The sequence below is a fragment of the Mugil cephalus genome, chromosome 22 (genome assembly GCF_022458985.1).
Source record: "Mugil cephalus isolate CIBA_MC_2020 chromosome 22, CIBA_Mcephalus_1.1, whole genome shotgun sequence".
Lineage (NCBI taxonomy): Eukaryota > Metazoa > Chordata > Actinopteri > Mugiliformes > Mugilidae > Mugil > Mugil cephalus.
Genome location: NC_061791.1, coordinates 17,149,708 through 17,171,024, shown reverse-complemented (window position 1 = coordinate 17,171,024; position 21,317 = coordinate 17,149,708). Strand labels below are relative to the sequence as shown.

Genomic DNA, 21,317 nt, shown 5'->3' with positions numbered 1-21,317 from the left:
GGCAGCTGCTCAAAGACGGCCAAAGGTGTCAAATTAACTAACCTGAAAATACTGCCATGCCGTTGATGTTTTTAATGATCATAAAAATTACAGGCTCACAGTGGAATCCTGAAACCACAAATGTGCAGTGCAACAAGAATAAATTAATCTTTCTGTGCAGAAAAATGTGCAAACGGTTTCTTTCTTCCCAGCGCAGGCTAATGCAAATCCGTCCTTGCAAGGTAGAATTTAAATGTTAAATATAACCTTTGAGAAGGATGTCAGATACCAGAGGTTTGGTATTTCATGCCAACTCCAAACCTCTGGTAAAAACGTGAGGGTGTGTTGCTTTCAATCTGTCAAGATTAAAGAATCCTGGGGTAAAGGCACCTGGGGCCAAATGATCAAGAAAAAAAATTAATTCACGTCTAATTGGAAATAACTGATATGAAATTCTATGAATTTCTGCAGCACGCTGTGACATCAATCAGCGTGTTAATTGTGAAGGCGTATGATTCTCTAAAATTGACAACCTGCCACATGAGGGTCTGTAGTGAGTATTAATGAGTCTGGTTGACTGTGGTCACATTCCCATCATCTCTATTACCTACTGCTGCTGGCTAGGTTAGTTAGTAGCTGAACACTGGTCTCCTGGTTGGTTGTCCAGTTGGACCAGGCTTCTAAAGGAGTTTTGCCTTAGATCATGGCACAAGGGACTATAACATCTCGTCCTGTGTACTAATGAATACACACCCTCAGTTTATTTCCAAAGGCATCATATATCATTAAATATTCAACATCCTGTCCGTCTACGTGCCAATTTAAATAAAAGTGCAATGTTACCAATCTTCTGTTTGATACAAAGGCTTGGCGAAATTTCTTTAGATGGAAAAACATGGCAATAAGCAGCGCTAGCCACAAATTCTTATGTCATTTGCTTTGATAATATTACATGGGAAACCATAAAAATTGGAGTGAAATGTCCAAGGATATACGGTATACCCCGTTATGAACTCTTTACAGCTGCACAAAAAAAAATTACTGATTCTGATTCTGACTTTCATAAAGAACAGTGTCATTCCAGAATAAGGGTAATTTGTCATGGGAGCGTACCCATCTTCCTCAGGTCCTATATTCCCCGGGTCCCTAACCCTAACCCTTTTTTTTAAAAAAAAAAAAAAAAAAAAAGTCCTATGTTTCCCGGTCAAATACAAAGCAGGGAACATAGGACCCAGGGAACATATTAATGATCCCTTCGTCATTACCAGCAGCAACAATAGAACATTCTGGAATGAGTTTGACGTGACTGCCTGTATGAAGAAAAAAAAACTGCAGAGAAGTTACTGGAAACAGTCACTGAACAACGTTTACATGCTGACTACATGCTTTCCAAAGCCATGAAGGGCATGTCAGGCGCTAGACTGATCTCACTATCACTTTGTTTTGAATGTGTTTGGTACGTTGTTGAAAAGGAACTAGATAGTTGTGCAACAAAGGTCTTGAGATCTCAAAGATGTCAGATTGTCCTCATTGGCAGCAGATACATTTTTTTAACCTCACTTCCCAGACATCAAACCTTGTGACACAGTGTCAGCTTGAAGGTTGGCTCTACCTACCTACCTCCCTCCCTCTCTGGCTGCTGCTATGTACCTTAATGAGACAGAGTTATCACTACGCAAACATACGTCAACTGGTCCGAGGCATGTTCCGTCCTTCGATAAAGGCATCATTTGTCCTGTCATAAAGAGGGACCATACAGGTTTAGTTCTAGCATGCATTTGCCATTAAACGATACAAATAGAGGGCTAGAATGTATCGCATGAAGAAGAAAGGGAGTGAAACTCTTTCTTACCAAAACTGTGCTCGATTCTCTCTAAAGACTATCCCCCCACGTCTAAAGTGATCGCCGTAAACAACATGGGAAGTTGTTGCAAACGTACAGTGGGAAAAGAGAGATCTTCTCAAGCGTGTGCCCTTTAACCTCTTCCTTCAGAGACAGGACTCTATCTTTGTACTGGCAAACCCCTCGTGGTTGTTACTGAGGAGCAGACGGCCGTGAATTCACTCGGGCGTGAACATCCTCTGTCTGCGAGCCGGGTGAAGAAGAGAGGATAGCAGGAGCGGAGGGCTCCTCTGGGTCCAGAGGAGCCTGAATCCAGTAGAGAGTTACTAATAGGATTGGTTCTGCGAGGTCTTTATCGGTGAACCATAGAAGACGGCTCAGACAGACTCACGCGCTGCACCGCGGGGTTGAGGGTCAGCTCGCTTTCACTTGAGTCTGTCCACAACACTGATCTGATCTGTTAACCTGGCACTGAAGCAAAGGACATCACCTGTCTTCAGATACAATTTTATGACATTTCAAAGTTTTAAATTAACAATCCAGATCTTTTCAACTTTAATAAACCGTTGAACTGTACTATTTTAAGTTGAAACTAAAGGCTGGGCTGCACTACAGACCTAAATCGGTCCCAAGACAGACAACCATGTCACACTTATTTCCCACAAAATAAATCTGAGGTATATTTCTTATTTAATGTGTTCAGCCCACAATCCATAATCCCCATATTTTTTCCAGTAACTTGTTATAGTGAAGAAGGACCACAGTGAGACAGAGATTTGAAAAAAAGCTGTTATTACAGATACAACCCCAGGGGGAAATGGAAAAATAATCTTCTATAATACAGACAAAAATAAAACTATTTTTACTATTTTTTATTTATTTTTTTTTTTTGTATTGTTGCAAGAGATTACGATTTAAACACAGTATTGACATAATCGCCTTGCAATCGTTATTTGATTTGAGTTTTAGGACACCCAGTGTACGCTAACCTTCTTTTAAGTTTTGGTCTCCATTGTCTTCTGGCAAAAATATCAGAGTTATTCGCTGCTAAATGCTCCGCCTTGTTCAGAGGCTGTGCTGTGTGGTACTAAGCAGGTAGCACACTATGACTTTCTCTCAGCCTTTCCACTGCTGGCTGCTTAGGAAACCAAAATATACTACATGAGTCATGAAAGAAAAATGCAAAAATGCTCCAAGCTAAGTAAGGAACCTCAGCTGTAAGGAAAAGCCGAGATGCTGAATGACCCTTATACGTTACGCGTAGAATTATAACTTATTGCTTTTAAAGGGGCTATAATGAATATTTTTATTAACACAATGGGTGTTTGGAGATAGATTTGTTGAAAAGTGCATGTTAATGACCTCGGAAAGGATATCTATCGGGATTTATTTAAAAAATGCAAAGAAAGTTTTTATGGAACTCCCGTGGGTTGTCATAGCTGTACAGTCTAGTTTAAACCTGACCCTTTTAACTTGACCCTTAAATCATGCAGATGACGGGTGGAGGCTCATCTGAATGATTTAAGTTTTAAATATTTAAACGTCAGATTTAAATATTAATAACCTTTTGATTTGTTTACAGCAAGTGGAGAAAGTCGCTCTTCACCACTGATCCTTACCCTGTCCTTATTTATGCTTTTCCAGTGGTGTGTATTTTCATCAATTGTCTTCTTATTCTTGATACATTTTAACTCAGAGATAGCCCTGCTTTCTTGAGGATGCTACAAAACCGTTTTCTGGAGCTCAGCAGCTACGACGGTGTTTTTTTTTGTGCCATAGGCCAGAGACAACGCATCGACCTTTTATACAGTAGAGCATGTTTTTCTTCTTCGAGAGACGACTTCCTGGGAGGTTTGTGTTATCAACAGCAGTCGATATTAGGCTAGCAGAGCATGCATTACCATGTGTCATCATCAACAACAGGGAGATGTCAGAGATAATTAGGAATGTTCCATTAACAGTGTTTGCAATTATGGTTCCACAGAATAGTGGAAGTAGTAGTCTTGTTTCCATCTGAGCTGGACTGTCTTTGATTATCAGTAGATTGCATTAGGTAGCCGCAAATGTATACATATATAATAATAAAAATAATAAAACATTCAACAGATCAATAATTACTGGAGCATACATTGTTAATTTAGACTTAATCTTGGCCTATAGACTGCTCCCAGGTGCCTTGCATGGCTGAACCCTGGTCCAAGTGAAAGTGGGTTAAATGGTGTAACTTGTTGTCCTTTGATAAAAATACTTCATAATCTTCAAACAAAACATAAGTAGGGAAGTGCTAGCCAGACTCCAGACTCTTGTCAGAGTATGAGTCTGGTAACATTCCTTTTAGATTTCATAGTGGTGCATTTTAGCGATAGATTTGATTTGAACGATTTGATTGGTCCGGAGCATAATCATTTCCCAGTGGAGTGACTGGTAGTTTCCACTACAGGTCTAAGGCACTATCTGAACGTCTGTGATCGTTTCCCATCTGGCAAGGGACATTTAGAAAAATATAAAACATTTATTTAATAAAACAAGGAATAATACAAAGGTATTGGGTGAGTAATACATTACAATGACCAAGCTGCACTTATACAATTTGATTTTTATTTATGATTTGCATTTTGTATCAGTTTTTTACGCAAACCGGCCTAATCCCTAACAGTTTGACTGGGCAGGCAGCTGTTGCCCACTCATACAGTATGTGGGGCAGAAAGTGGCCTGGCTCCCGTAGACAAATATCGAAGACACATTGGAACTATAGCATAAAGAAAGTATATGGACACAGCTGTGTGATACACTGGTTGAACACTAGCAGCCTTGGGACTCATGTTCTCCACGGGTTCCTAATCTGACTTAAATTGCATCCACTCTCCTTTTCACTATAGGTGCACCTGTCTCTCCACGGCTCACTTTGTCCACCCCTGCTCCTTGGTGTGCTGATTTAGCTCCACATGTCCTCTAATTGAGCTGTGCTTGCTCAGATATGGCTGCATTAAACAGTGGATCCTTTATAAGGCCTTGTCTTTGAGCCTCTGTTAATGATCAGCGGGAAAGCTGAGAGCCAGGGGTTGACGCGGCAGAGTAACCAGGCTCGCAATTAGCTTCAGCCAAAGTTACCATGAAGACAGGGCCTCCCGGTTCACTGCACGTCCTCACTTTATAGGGACAGGAATAAACAAGGCATGTTACGGCTTTGAATGCAACAGAAGCTGTCAAAGAGGGTCAGCCTCCGACACCGTAATTAAGAGATGATGCCGGCTTGTCCCTGTGACATTTTCAGCTCGCAGACCGACCCTCGTTTGTGGTGCAGTTTCCGCAATGATCATCAGTTCCCATGTTTTTTTGTTTTAAATTAATGCAGTGAGAACGGCTGCGTGATACGCTGCCCCTCCAGAGCCTGCGGTGCTATAAATGTAACAGCAAATAAATGAGAGGCCGTTGAACGTAAACACCCCTCTGAAAATGTGGTCTGACCTTTGTCTGTGTCTGGAAGGCTCTCGGGCGCGTTACTGTTAGATTTAAGTTTATCTAAGCAGTTGGGATGGGTTTATTCAATACTTGCTGTGGCTCAATGGGAAAGATGTACAGTATGAAAGCTATGCAGCTTATTAGATTGTTTCAGTTGCTAAGTGACTGGATATAAAACTTGAGTTGTTACGTCAAAACATTACCATCTCTAGAATGTCACACCTTTATGAGAAAAAGACTACTTTTTTTGTTGCATTTTGATAAAGCATTTCTGCATTTAATCATAATTTCTCACCAACTTTCCTGAGGATTTTCAAAACTGGAGTTATTTAACAGAGCTATCTTCGAAGGTTCAGCCATTACGACTGCATTTTCCCACATGATACTCTAACCATTTGAACCTCGATTCAACCAAAAATTGATTTTAGTGATATGCAGGTCGAAGACTGAGGTCAAAAGTAGTGAAAGTGACAATTTTGACATCACACACACATGTTTAAGAGCTTCACTCAGCCAGTGTCACAAATATATATATTTATTTATTTAAAGCTATTTTTTTGAAAACATGCAATATTAAAGGTGTAATGAAGCAGAAAAACATTACTTCACAACAATTCATTCAGATTTTAAATTAGCAATCTCAAAGATTTTCATATCAATAAAAGTCTGTGTGTTGCCAAATGAGATTCAAAAGACGGTCTTTGAGCTTATGTTGCATTTATGGTATTTGGTACCTGTGGAACCAAAAATCACAGGCCAAATTCTTGTCCCATCTTCAAGCTGTTATCTTTCTGCCAAAGACAGTGAGTGGAGCTCTCGTTCAAACGACTCAAAGTTACACAGGCAGAACACACCTGCAGTTACCACTTTTTGCCATAGGTGTCGCCAACGAGAACAAACTGATAAAGTTAATTTATCAAAAAAAAAAAAAAATGCTTTGGATACAAAATTCAAGATATATTTTTTTTTCTCATCGCACCAGACATTTCATATCATATTTCATTACCTTTCAGTTTGTGGTACTTGTTGTTAAAGACATATTTCCTCCTTCAACACACTGTAAATAAAATGTTTAACTAGATTTGTTTTTTTTTTATTTACTAAATTATTTATTTACAAATGTTAGTATGTTGTTCCATGAAAAGTGACTTCCTGTTGATAATAAATATGACTGAAAGTATGTGGAAGTTGAGTTAAAGTCATTTCAACACACATTTGTTTGTATTTTGACCCTCAGACCACATACAGTATAAAATCTGTGACCTCGGAGGAAATCTTGTCAAACACACACTACAGCATGTCCAAGGGGAATGTAAATAAAACCACATAAGGAACCCTTCATCACAGAGATGTAATGAAAATAATAGACAGCGGTTTCTGCTCACTGTTTTATCTCTTGGTTAGGCAGTGCCTCAGCCAAGCGGGGCACAGACTCAAGAAACACAAATCAGCCTGGAAGTCAGATTTATTAATTACCTTTTAATGCATGAACCAAATGCTGCCAGAGGAAAAAAACTTTCAGTAAATCCATTGTCCTTGGGAAGCTCTCAATCTTTTAGAGTGAATGGATGAGCATAAATTATTCAGCATTAAGCCCAAACGAACGTCTAGCATCTCAAGGCCCGAGTCGGGCGGTCGACGGGCAGAGCACAGAAGGCGGAGGAGCACACCTTTAACATGCATGCCATGGCATTCATATATGCATGATACATGACTTTTCTCTAACTAAGTCCTAAGTGCACTTCGGAAGCATGTCCTGCATTCTCCAGCATCTTTCAGGCTGGCCTCCTGCCGAAATGGACATCAGGGAACATCTTTTCTTTGATCCGTTCCAGTTTGAGCAGCACCTCCCGCAGTCCCCGCTCATGGCAACATCGGTTTCTGTTCCCAAACTGACCAAGGGAGCCCTTCCAGTTTGGCTAAAATTGGGTCATGTGCATTTTGTTAAAAGCCATCCGCCACGTAATCCATTGTTGATGTGACTGTCACACCGAGGACTCTTTTCCACTACATAGGCGCCACGCCTGAACGTTTCACATGAGCCAAATGACTAACTGTTTTTGTTTTCTTATTTCCAGGCGTGCGTCTGTAAAGTCTCAGCGTAGATGTTCAAGGAAGACAGTTAGTGGGTGGGAGCGGGTTAAGAGACGCAACTTGTGACAGTCAAGTGCTTTGTTTAATCTGCAGAAACCTTTAGAGGGACCGAGAGGAGTGCTGCTCTCGTGGAAAGTCAAACATGCGTTTTTTTTTTTGTCTCATGCTTCAAAAATGCTTCTTCATTCATGACCAAATGCATGTCATGCCGACCGCAGCTGAACGTCACGGTATTTAAAAAAACATCTTTAATATCAGAAACACAAGCTGCATTTTCATCAAAAGGAAAGATATAACAGCCATTATCACCAACAACTCATCACTCCTTTCTCCATCAAGGTGCCTCCGCATCAGCTAGGAGAAGTTCATCTATTTATAACTATTAATAAAATTATTCTAAGCTCATAAAGGCAGTATTCTTTTAAATCTGATTTCTAATTGCCATATGAATATTTTACAAAGGCCTCCCAAAGGCTAGGAATCCGTCACAGAGACCCAGTTTAAGGTCTCAGAGTAGTACCGTCACCACGTATGTCAAATCTGGCACTTTAATCCTCTGCGTAATAATTTAAAAGTCTCTTTGCAGGGGAGCAGGAATGAGTATGTTCTTCATTTCGGTGGAAAGCATGCGACTGTGTGTGTGAGAAAGGGTGAGACCGGCTGACAGACCGAGAGAGCAAAGCCTGATGGGATGCCGCATATAGCGAGCGGTGACAACTCTGGGGCAAGGGGTCCGATCATGCATACTGAACGAGCCTCATTAACTATCCAACGGGCCTCTCTCGCGCTCCTCCTCTTCTTTTGTATGCACACAGACACGTCCCTGCACTTCATCTTTTTTGTTGGTGGCTGACGCTCACTGCATCACCATATACATATCTGCGCTTTTTTTTTTTGATAATTCATAAAACAGTTTCAAAATTACTTTACTTACTCTTTCACTAATTAAAATGAGCATTTTGTGATTGCATGCATCTGCCAGTCACGTTTCTAAAACCATACGATTCACTGTATGTAGTGAATACTTGAAAGGTGTCAGTTAAAATGGGGCAGGGAAGTTCATCTTTACCCTTTGTATTAAAAATGTCCCTTAAACGTTTTGTACTTGACATATGTGAAACTATCATAATTAGCATGTACGGTAGGGCTGCATGATTCTGGAAAAAATGTGAATCACAATTTTTTTTTGCTTCGAATTGAGATCACGATTCTTTGGCACGATTTTTGTCTTTATACAAAATGTTAATTGCACTGATGAACTTTAACAAAACAAAAAGAGATTCAAATGGTCATTCAAGTTGCCTTGCGGTGCTGCAATGAGGGCAGAACACTTTGTAATGTACCTCAGACTGTTCGTCATCATCTGGCTTAAATCCAAAATACTTCCACACCGCCGAATGCAAACCTTTTTGGGCCATGAGTTCGCCACTACCACCTGGGGTTTCTTCACCATCCATTTAACTCTCTTTACCGCTAACTTCTCTCTGCTTCCCTCCCTCACCGTTTCCACACACTCAACTGCAGGCGCTGCTTCCTCCACTGACGGAATCACGTGATGTAAAGACACTTTACCATAGGTCGAGCTGCAGTGCTGCCTTTAGAGGCGCTTGAAAAAATCTGGGAAGAAATGGGAGCATTTGTTTGTGATGCACGTGAAATGAAATGCTTAAGAATTGTTGTGTTTCGAAATGAGATCACATATATGTGTGAATCGAGATTGCGATTTTTTTTAACGATTTATCGTGCAGCCCTACCATACGGCATGTCCTATTGTGGCAAAGGTCGAGATGTGTATTCTCAGTGGCTTTCTGTCACAGCATCCCTGGCCTTTGACCACCAAATAATTTAATCAATTCCTCCGTCAGTCCAACTAAACAGTTGGAGCAAAATGTGAATAAAGCCCCTCAAAGTGCTCAGAGAAAACCTTAGTCACCGTTAGTGGCAAATTTACAGAACTTCTGTCAAATATTCTTGAGTTACTGGGCAAACAAGAATGGGATGGAAAGAGGTGTGGACGACCTGAAATCATGAAAAGATTTAAAAGACAAGTTATTGCTGATGTAGTATCAGCTAGGTTTTTCCTGGGTGATAGATCACCAAGCCAAATCACAGAACTCAGCAGCTTCTGCGTTAGGGGATTAAACTATTTCAGATGTGTCCTAAAGGATTATTGCAGTTTGTCACAATATAAATCTGTTTTCACACTATAACAGCAAAGTCAGAAATGCAAGTGGTTGGAAAATAAAGACAGGCCAAAATGAGTAAGCAGTCTGGAGACTGAGCAACGAAAGGATCAACCTTTTAGCTGATGTTCTAATGTTTGAGTCTACTGGATGTTTAATAACCACAAGTGACTACAGGGGGTAATTACAGGACGCTGACACATTAAACTTTCAACAATTCTCCAAGGTGCACTTGAATTAAACTGACTGACGGAAAACAGGACAAGACCATGATCAGGGAACAACAGACAAGTAATCTTCCGGACTATGAAACATAGATTATACTTGTTATTTTACTTTTCTAATAAATGCTTCACACTATTTACCATCAATCAAATTTAGAGATGTGTTTTAGTTAGGGAACAGAAGCTAACTTTAGCCACTGTAGGCTACTAGCCATCCCAGATAGGTTGTGTTTCATTTCTAATAAATTAGACTTTAAATGTGTATAAGGAAAGCTATTATTTACACTGAAGCTGATAGGCCAATCAGGCATAACATTATGACCATCTGGCTAATATTGCGTAGTTCTCCCTTGTGTCTCCAAAATAGTTGTGACTCATCAGAGAATGGACATGGGCCTTCTGAGGGTGTCCTATGGTGTCTGGCAACAGAATGTTGTTAGGGGGGGCCTTTGAGTCTTGGGTCTAGGTTGAGGGTAGGGGGGGTTGAAAGGAGTGTCATTGCTATGGGGTGCCTGGTCTGGTCTAGGTGGGTGCTACATGTCTAAGTAACATCCACATCAATGCCGGATCCAAAGGTTTCCCAGCAGGACAATGAATTGTCACAAGATGACCAATGTTATTTACTTTTCCTGTCAGTGGTTTTAATTTTGTGGCTGATCAGTGCATACTTGGGGGGACTATGTCAGTGATAGTTGAGATGGGACTCAGTTGGTAAAGCAGGTTGTGTCAATATTTCCATAGTCAGAAGAAAATCTAATACAGATGTCATGGCATTGAACACTGGTCTCTCTTTGTCTTTTAGTTTATTGTACTTCCTGTCCTTGTATGCTCCTTCCTCTGCGATTGGTTGCTTTGGTTCCTTTCCTTGTTCTGCGTTTTCACTTCTTTTTAGTTTTTGGATTGTTTGGGTTACCCTGCCTAACTCTGTAACCTTCATTGGAAGTCTCATTAAACTGATTTTTATCATTTCATCCTCGCTTCCTAGCGTGTGTCCAGCATTTGGATCCTACCACCCTTGCTAGATGTCTCACAATACAGCTTCGACATAACCAAAGACGTTAATGTGGAAGTCTTACTCATAATGACTTCCTTCATAATTACCACAGCTGGGGGACTCTCTCCACTCCTGTACACTGAGCTATTATACTCAACCCAAGTAGCAAAAGATGATGATTGGCGGGACAGATTAACATGAATGGCAGTGGCTACAAACATGCCCAGCGGCATGCCGTCACTGCCCACGTCCAGGCAGCCATTTACCCAGCTCTCCTAGCAGTGTCGAGTCTGCTGCTGTTTACACGTCAGCCTGTATTTACTCAGAGAGGCCTTGCCGTCTGTTTGCAGCGGATCCGCCATATTTCCTGGCCTCCTTCGGCCTCAAACTCTGCATAACACGATTTAAAAGGACCTTCTGATGAGGTGCACGTAGGCCGATGTGCACCTGTAGCTCCGCTCAGACCAGGTTAAGAAAAGAAAGTGATGTACAGTCAACGTATGACAGTAATAAGAAAGGCATTAAAGAGACATGCACACAAGGATCCGTTCAACAACCTTTTTTTTTGCATCACCCCTCAAAACTAACAAGCTAGCACGCAAGGGGTTACTGAGCAATAAGGGTTCATGGTCGAGCAGGTTTCTGAAATCAATCAGTTTCACAAACCGGATGGATCTCAATGAAAACAGGCTGTGGTGATGAGCAATGATGTTGCCATGACAACAGGCAGGCTGAGCGTGCAGCCTGGCTTTGGTATCTTGAGGCGTGCGTCAGGCGGCACCCAGACAGTTTGGGTTTTTAACCTCTTAAGTGGCAGAAAGCAAGCTGCAGTCTCGGATGGGATCGTGAGAGGATGGGGTGGGGGGGGGTGGGGGGTGCGTGGGACGGTGGGTGAGGGTGAAGTGAAGTGAAGGGGGGGGGCAGGGTACTACAAAGTCAGGCATCAGTTAAACATCTGCCTAGGAGCGCAGACATGGGAAAATGGAAAAAAGGTGGTGGGCGTTATTTCTTCTTCCTTTATTTGTTACCATCCCAATCCAGCAATGGCCAACTACAGAGATATGAGAAGGACAAACAAACAGATTAACACATAGGAGAACACATATATACACTCGCACACAGGCACACATAGAGTCATACATGCTCGCTGGTATTCCTTTCAGAAACACCATCATAAACATAGAAAAAGCAACGAGAACATCTCAGCATCGTGCGTGAGGAGAGAACAGGATGGCTACAACAATAGAAACAGCGTGGGGAGCCTTGAGAAACACGCCTGCTACCGTGCTGAGTGCTGGCACATGAATACTCGCGGACGACTCGGTTAAAGGAACAGACCCGACTTGGGGGATTTTAGGCTTACCTGAATACATGAAAGGCTTTCTGATAGCTGCAGACAGATGATCTGACACCGGGGCGTGCTCTGCCATCAGTCATTAGGCCATTAATGAAGCTGTTACATGGAGTACTGTCTGATTAGTTAGGATGTAATTAGAGGACTGGTGGTTGGGCTACATCATGCTATCATCCTATATAAACTAGTGAATTATTATCAGCCTTAGACCATCAATCAAACTGGTCAGAACAACTCGCCTGTGGCTTTTGGTTTTAGATATAACAGTCTTACTATTAGTGGTGACTGGTAAGTTGTAGGCCTAGGTTAGAAGTTACACAGCTCTCATTTCATTGCATGTGCTCTTGGAGTTTGAACTGAAGTATTAGTACATAGCCTGGCATAGTCAGACCAGTGCCGACCAGGATACGAGTCTGGTAACACTCCCTTTGGCTTTCATTGTAAAGCATGTTTCAGCGATTACAGAGGAAAATATACCTCCAATACCACAAACTTGGATCCTATAACCAATTAGAGGCAGATTGCTGTAAACAAATTTAACTCCATGGCACACAGATGAGCACGACCAAGTTAGGAGCCAGAGTCGGTGCAGTACGGTCCGAGAGTGGAGCCGCGTTATCGGGGACCTGCCCACACTTCCTCCAGACTCACTTGTGTGTGTTTTTTTTTTTTAAATCAATACTGTGTTGTCCTTGAAAAAAAAAAAAATTGAGCCCAAGTCCTGTCTGTTAACATAGAAGGGTGGAGCTTATGACCTATACTGCAGCCAATCACCAGGGGGAGCTCTGCTTACATTATTTTTATCTATGAGGAGCAGTTCCATCTACATCAATGGTCCCATCTGGCAAGGGTCTATTGCAAATATAAAACATCTATTGTTTAAAATGAGGAATAAAAGATGAAAGTGAGTCAAACTTTAGAATATAATTAGCAATTTGTTAGATCTTTAATGAGGATCAAATCACAAAACATCTGTAATTTGCATGTTCTACCAGTGTTTCTGTGCTTGACACGTGAAGAGATCACGACATAAAATCAGGTTAATCTTATGTAGTCCTTTTAAAGCAGGTGGCTATGAGAAACCTGTCGCTCAGGCAACCATGAACCATGAACCATTTTAGAGCCATCTGTTTCATCTTTCACTCACATGTTTTTTTTGGTTCCTTCTCACCTTAATAAAGTGTTAATAAAGCGGTAGGATCGCATTTGCTTGCCTTATTCGTTTTTTGCACAGAAACACGACCTAGGATGTAGAGAAAATCCCTCATGGCCATTACAGGATGAAGAACAAACATGATTTTTTAAGTACTAGATACACATTAGAACAGGATATGCACTTTTGAGAGTTGAACGGCTGTAAATTTGTGACTTAAACCTCTCCCTTATGAACATTTTTGCATGGACAGGAATAACCCAATTAAAACAACATTTTTTCCATAACAGATTTGGCCGTTACAGTTTACTTGAGCGAATACAAACATGGACCATAGGACAAGTAACAGTAAGTGTGACAAAATTTCAGAGCCTTTCTGCAAATGGCGACCAATCATATGATGATGATCATCATTATATGATGATAAATGTTCATGGGACATCCAGGACCCATTCACGTTATTTTATTATCGCCACTACAGCACTTCATATCATATCTGCTGTTAAAGAGTCTTTTACTGTTAATATTATCCCCCTAAGGTGCCAGGGTCAAGGGTGAACTGGCTCTAATCACACCCTTCCTGTTCTATGGAGGATAATTCCACGTAACTCTCTCCTAACACCTTGTCAGCTGACAGATCAGTGCCGATTAGGCACACACTGAATTCCATCTCCCCACAAACCCTGCGTGAGTCGTTATTAAAGTTTAACCAAAAACATGAGAGAAGAGCAGGGAATGGGATTCTCGCGTTGACGACGGAGGTCTGAAGGCAGAAACAGATGCTTCCGAGTTGCACTGGTGGCAGGGAAATGTTGTGTGACTTCATTTTTGCGTGCGCACACTGGGCTAGCGTTGGTACAGGGAGACAGATGTATGCGCGTTGTAAACACGAGCACTCAGCTCCATCAAGTCTCTGGTGCCAGTAAAGCGCCGCTGAAACTAACCCAATATTTACCTCTGATGTATCCCCGCTAGCTCCTCAGTCAGCGGGGTAATCGCCAAGAAACACTTCCAAGAAATCACCAATAAAGTCTGGCGGATGTGAACAAGGAAAGGCAGACTGACTGAAATGTGTCCTGGTCATTGAGAGTGAAAAATTAACTGGTGCTGTAAAACCAACCAACATTACACTACAACTAAGAACCTAACTAAGATGAAATAAATTAAGTCAATTTATGGTTGTTTTTGTTTTCCAGGAAAATTCCTCTTATGAACAGCTTTTATGTTTGAGTAGTATAATTGTTTTGTTCTAAATTCTCTTAATAAGCTATTATAACTTGTTACTGAAGTTTTTTTACTGGTTCCTAGTAGGTTAATACTTAAAATGAGAGCTACCACTATCCTAAAGGATTTAGATGAACACACTCACAACTATTACTATAGCTAGTAAACCGTACCATTCTTATTTTCCTCGTACCAACACAAATTACTCTAGAAACACTAGTTTTTTGATATTTGTGGGTTCTTTGAAGCTAGATATGTTCACTTGTTTAAAAAAAAAAAAAAAATCATGTCAGGCTAAATGTTCCTGCACTATTGGCAGTTAATTGTGCTCATTTTACGTGACATATTCCTAATTTTAAAACTTTTTTTTTTAAGTTTTTACAGTGTATCTTAACCTCCTGAGACCCTGGTAAGTTTTAGGTTTCATTGCAGCTTATTCTGGTTCGTTCAAACCTGTTGTCCTCGTTAGTGGACACTTTAGTCTGACATCTAGTGGTAATACACTGGTCAGTAAAAACCTGATAGCAGGCATTTCATCGGAAAAACTTATTTATGCTTATTGACGTTTCTCGTTTGAGCTACAACCTCGCTAATTGGCAAGTACTCATTTGAGGACATTGGGACTTCATTGTTTGCAAATTCTGGTTTTGCTCAGCCATGTTCCGGTATTGAAAAAAAAAAAAAAAAAAAAAAAGTTTCGTATTTTGTCACACATTGGTGACTTTATTAAAATAATGAAATGATCCTTGTGTCCACATATGAGGACATCGTTTTTTTCTAAAACTTCAACTGCCTGTATAGGTCATACTGATCCCAAATACCTTGGAGAAATTAAAAATGCAGACCAGACAAAAGCTCCGGTCTCAAAAGGTTAATGTGACCTCAGTGTTACAGCGGCTTTGAGAAGGATATCAAGGCGTAATATCAAGCACACTCACTAATTATTCGGTACTCTTATTATATCAGTATTCTTCTCACACATCAAGACAAATTCCTGCCCTCGTCCTCACTGAAAGTTTGCTGATGGATTGAAAGAAGAGGACAAGTGGCACAGGACAAGGTCAATGTCAATACCACACACACTCACACACAGGCTCATCAACCCCAGCACCTTCCTTTTGGTACAAAAAAATGTAGATGGGTGTCCATCTGTGCAATTGGACGACAACAAAATAAATAATAATTGAATCAATAGGCCAGAAACTGAAACTGATTAGCACTCTAACATTCAAAATTCTGGTAGTGATTACAGTTTAACACATAAAATAAAACAAAATGTTCTATAGGTTTTAATATGAGATGATTGCAAGCCTTTAACAATACATACTACATAATCAAATACGTATGTTTGCCTTATCTCGTGCCATTATATAAACCAACCATACAGCTTCCTCTGTTCAAACATCAGCCTCATAAAAGCCCATGTTTGCCCTGTTCATGCTGCACCTGTAGACACTGAAGAGGAGGCATGATGTAATCACAGCACATGAAACCAAAGCTGATCCTGCTCCTCTACTTTTAGCCGTTGGAGGTATAAACAAAGGTCTAGCACCTAAGAGGAGGTTTGGCTTGACTGTAAAGCTTGACTCATTTATGAGTGGTTAAAATATTGAATGATGTTAAATGTTAAATATTGGAACTTATTCAGTGGGGATCTTCCTCTTACGCTATATCACGACTAATGCGGGATAAATGTAGAAAAAACGCAGCATCGCTATTGTAAAAAAAGCTAATGTGCAGTGGTATTATTTGACCAAATGTGACTGTATGACCATCTGATTGGACTTCTGTCTTAATGTGAATGATGTATAGATGTAAAAGGTTTTGTCAAGTTCACAGTAGGCAATTTGCACAGAAACAAGAACTCTAGATCTGGCCCTCCACCTTTTTTTTTTGTTCCCCAGCACGGTTTTTGTCAAGGAAATAGCATTCAAACCATGGCCACACGGTGGTTAAACGATCCGCTATGCTGTATGCAAACAGGCTACACCTTAGTGCGGTAGATCAAAGGTCTAATACTAGTCTCTGGGTAGAATGCTTCTGGCTGATTTACAGACGGATGTCTTCAGACCCCCACAACAACCCAAAGGGCAGTATTGACGTAACATCATGAAGCTGTCGGAAGGTTCTACGCAAAGTGTGAAGTCTCCTACAAAACTCTGGCATTGTGACCGTTATCTGCGCTTATTTAATACGCCGCACGTCCAGGTTACAGCGCAAAGCTGTGCAGAAATCCTCTAGTATTAACTGGCAATGTTTTGGACTCACCTGTTGGTCTAACTTAAGAGGCTCTAGACATCGGAAAATTATCCTTACATGAATTCCATTTTGATCTTTAATCCCTTAATTTCAAATATAATTGTGCAGCAAAAGCTGCTACTGCCTCACTGCCCTCTAGGACTGAAGGCTACACGACCTCCCTCCACCACACCCCCACATATGCGACGCCACAGCAGGCGCTTCGCCTCTGACAGCAGAGACTGAACGTCAGCAGCTGGTTGTGTCCTGTGTGACTGTGTGTTTAATTAACCTCAAATGGAAAACAAAACAAACAAACAAAAAAACTCTGCCATCCGTCAAACCTGTGATGACACCATCAGGGGGTTTTTGCGTAGCCGTTCTTCATTCATTTACATGACATCACGGCCGGCAGCTAGTATTCGACTCGTGCAAAGACGTCAGGCTGCCGATAAGGAAACGATTTGCTGCCCTTTACCCAGAATTCAGCCTGAGGGCGAGCTTAGCAAGGCGGCTGTTTTCCACTCACATCTGAGGCAGGTGTTTGCAGATGTGGCTTTCTTTTGTCTGCTCGTGTAAAGTCCAGGTGACAGGCTGAATGCGAACCGTCAAAAACTTCAGCTGATTTATGGAGTGTTTGTGTTTAGCCATTTTAACAGATTCCCTTTTGCTATTGAAGACTCGAGGAGTTGCAGATGCTAAAACTTGAAACGTCATCCACACACTTAAACATTGCCGAAAATCCGACGAGGTTTAAAAAGGAAAACAAAGCAAAGACGCTACATATACAGTGTGGCCTCTAGGTTTGCATCCCCTCTGTTCCCAGCAAAAGGCCCTGCACTATTTTCTGTCTGGCACATTGCTTTTGTGTTGGCATTGCTGGGAAGGAATTCATTAAGAGACACAGGATGAGACTGAAACGGGCAACCGAAGCGGCGTGACTGCTGAAATGACACTCCTAGAGTCATGTCCCAATAAACAAAAACCTTTAGAGATCGAGAGAGATAGAGAGCTCGGAATGTGGCACAGATAAAGGCTGGAGCAATCAGCATCAGAGCAACAAATGTAGGCTGGTGTTGCCGGGGTCTGACACAGGCCCATTCACTTAAAATACACAGCTGCCATCAGTATCTATCTTAAATGTGTTAACGCCTTATTTGCATGTGACAAGTGGGGGGGGAAAGGATATAACTGTTCTCAAAGCAGGTTTCAAGATTTAAGAGAGAAAATGAGTAGACTAGACAAAAACTAAATGAAAGGTTGGAAGGAAATGAGGTCCAAGCAGAGCAAGACTTTTTTTTTTTTTTTTTTGAGGGGGAAACTTGTGTGACTCATACTCTTTTTTTTTGTTTTTGCAGATTTTGGTTTAAAATACCCTTATGAGCTGCTGTGTGTCTACGTGAACAAACAAACAAACAAACAAAAAAGATGAGGCATCAAGTGTGGGATAAACTAGGGGTTCTTGCGTGTGTGGAGAGCCCCAGACGCAGCGGTGCGCCCTTACCCTCGCCGCCCTGGAGGAGTACGGGTCCTCGAATAGATTCCAGATCACCGGCTGCCACTTCCTCCACAGGCTGACGTTCCCGTCGGCGGCCACGTCCTCGATGCCGAGCCTCTTCCCTATCTCGTCGTCCTCGTCCCCGTTGTCCACGTTGAGCTCGAACACGTCCAGAGCCTCCTCCGCGTCCCGGTGCTGCCGATATGTCATCCAGCAGCAGGGCTCCACGTCCGTCTCATCGATGCCCCAGAAGGAGAGCTCCTCCTCGAACAGCGGTCCGCACACATCCGCCGGGCAGTGGAGCTTCCCGGTGCGGTAGTAGTTGAGCACGTAGGCGAAGACGCCCGGGTGGCGGTCGAAGAAGTACTCGTTGGTCCGCGCGTTGTACTCGATGAAGCCGGGGACTTGTTGCAGCTGATCCAGCACGGAGTCGATGTCCGAGTCGGAGGCGAGCAGGGCCAGTCGCGTCCCCGGCAAGGTCTTCAGGGTGGTCTTGTAGGTTTCGTGCCTGGTGCCCCCGACGTTGAGGATTATCCTCTCGTTGTCGTCAAACTTGCCCATCGCTCTGTATCAGACATGACTTGATGGAAAGCGGGGGGGAAGTTGGCGAGTGCAGTCCGGAGGTAACGGCGAGCCCGACGCGCACACACCCACAGTCCTGTTTAATAGAGCTCCACGGGGTTGGCCGCGGTGCGCAGCATCTCCGGTTTCACTTATCCGTCGCTTTCGTGTCTTTTTCGGGAGGCGAGGAGGGTGTCCATCATTCGTTCCGGAAGATTTCAGAGAGAGCGCTTCGGTTTGTATTCCACAATCAATCCGTGCTGGAAAGTGAGCGACGCTGCGAGCTGATGAATGATCTCAACCGTTGCTCCAAACAGACTGCGCTGCTGATACCGTTGCGCGTATTCCTGCGTCCCTGCCCTCCAAGACGCACAAGCACTCGTCAGCGCCGGGGTCGGTACTTTTTCAAAAGAAATAAAGGGAATACTTACAAATCCTGTCAAGAAACAGCCAGTGTCTCTACTGAACACATCCCTGCACGTGAAAAGTTACCAGTTACACATCTTTTGAGCGATACAGCTCTGCTCCAGTGGCACCACGACGTTCGTTGTTTTAGAAAAGCACAAGTCTTCAGCTTCGGGGAAAAATGATCAGCGCCCCTCTCCAGTGGTTCTGGCTCGATGCAATATAGTGAAGGTGACATCTACTCCCAGTGAATGTAAAAATCACGGGAATGATGTTAAATAAGCTTTTCCTCCATCAACAGGTCACGCAGCCCGCATCATTCTTTTTGTCTGTTGTTATTTTTTTCCATCCTTGATGATAAAGAACAAAAATATGTGGAGAGAGTGAAAACTGTGGTGTAGAAACAAAGTAGGCCTACAGGCCATGGAGCCGATCTGTTCACCTGTTATCTGCTGAATGAGCCACTAATTATAAAAGTGGGTGTCATCAAACTAAGAAACTAATAGAGTCTTAGTGCAAACTGTTTAACCCACACTCCTTCCAATTTATATGTTTTCCTTAATTTGTCATTTCAGTTTTTTAAGTATTAAGAAGTCACTCACACAAGTGAGTGTGGTAGTTTTTGGGATGAGACGGTTAAAAGCTGGACATGTATACTTCACTGACATCTAGTTTATATGATCATGTTCTGGTCATTTTCACCATGACTAATTTTGACATTTTAATGTAAGGGTTCTGTACTGGAGAGCATAGGTAACAGTTGTCACTTTACCCTTCACTGATGTTATCTGTTAAGATTTTTATATGGGACTAAAATCTCATATGTTTGATAAAGAGGTCTATAAAATATATGACATAGCCCACGTTTGTTGAACTTTTAGAGGACTTCAACAGGTATAGTGCACACAGGAAAGAGCAGAGAGTGCATAATTATATTTGACCCAAAGTGTGTTACCGGGACTCTAGTTCAGCCAAGTTTAATGATGACAGTTTAATTCAGGTTGAAGTTCAGGGACAAGACTACATTATTTCATGTTCATAGTATTTCTCACCCTTACCTGTAAAGGTGTCCGACTCTCCTCTTTCTCCATGTTCGTCTCAGCTGTCAAACTCCACTATCTTTTCTTTGCTTCTTCTTCCCTCGTTCATGACAAGAACCAGGGGGACATGCAGCTGAAGCTTCCTTCAGTCTCACTCCCTGGGTTCCTCAGCCTCTGAACTTAACCTTCCATCTCTGTATTCAGCATTTCTTTCATGTCCTGTCACCCAATAAACATCAAGGCGTGGTTAGTGAACTACACTTTAAAGTCAGGCAAACACATAAAAGGCCCCCCTATATAAAACAAGTTCTATAAGAGGTTGAGACTGCAGGAATATTAACCGAGTCATTTTACTTTGCTTTAGGTATGCATTTATACACAGAACAGACGTAATATTATGGCCTAATAACGTGTAGGTCTCCTTTTTGCCTCCATAACAGTTGTGACTCATCAGAGAATGGACATGGGGGTGGCTGCTGCCATCAAGGAGTGTCATTGCTATGGGGTAGGGGTACCTGGTCTGGGTTACGTGGGTGGTAGATGTCTAAGTAACATCTCCATTAAGACCAGGCCCAAACATTTACCAGCAGAACACTGAATTGTCATAAGGTGATCAATGTAATTTACTTACTCCCGTAAGTGGTCACAATGTTGTGGCTGATCGGTGTGCATTACCAAAAAAAACAGTCCAACAAAAAAATCAATCCAAAGGAAAGATTAAGGTGATGTAGAATCCAAAAAGAGGGAAACAGCAAAGAAACACAGATGAACTGACAAGAGGCTCTATAGGATTCAGATCTAACTGGGAAACAAGACACAGGTGAGACTAATGAGGGGAGGAGCATGAAGGAAAGACAGAAGAGTATAATCACAAGGGTGGAAAAAGACAGGAAGTAAAAGATTTACAAAATAAAACAAGAAATACAAGGAAAGTGGAAAGTGGACAACAAAGGGTAACAAACTCAGTATCATTATAGACCAAATAGTTACAAAACCAATACCATGACAGGAAATTGCCTAGTTTACCCATTAGTATTAGTAGTAGCATAATAAAGGTGTTAGCAG

General features: G+C 41.9%; 1 protein-coding gene across 2 annotated transcripts in view; it reads right to left on the bottom strand.

Annotated features, from left to right (window-relative positions):
* kcnc2 (potassium voltage-gated channel, Shaw-related subfamily, member 2) overlaps positions 1 to 21,071 on the bottom strand; it is a 90,716-nt gene extending 69,645 nt beyond the window's left edge. For both annotated transcript variants that reach the window (XR_007111247.1, XM_047575177.1), the window contains exons 1-3: positions 20,884 to 21,071; positions 20,271 to 20,471; positions 18,253 to 19,562 (exon numbers count right to left, since the gene is read on the bottom strand). Coding sequence is in view for 1 of the 2 variants with exons in the window: in XM_047575177.1 (XP_047431133.1) it covers positions 18,253 to 18,807 (555 nt within the window). In the remaining variant the exon portion in view is untranslated. The remainder of the gene's footprint in view (positions 1 to 18,252; positions 19,563 to 20,270; positions 20,472 to 20,883) is intronic.
* Positions 21,072 to 21,317: the final 246 nt, after the last annotated feature.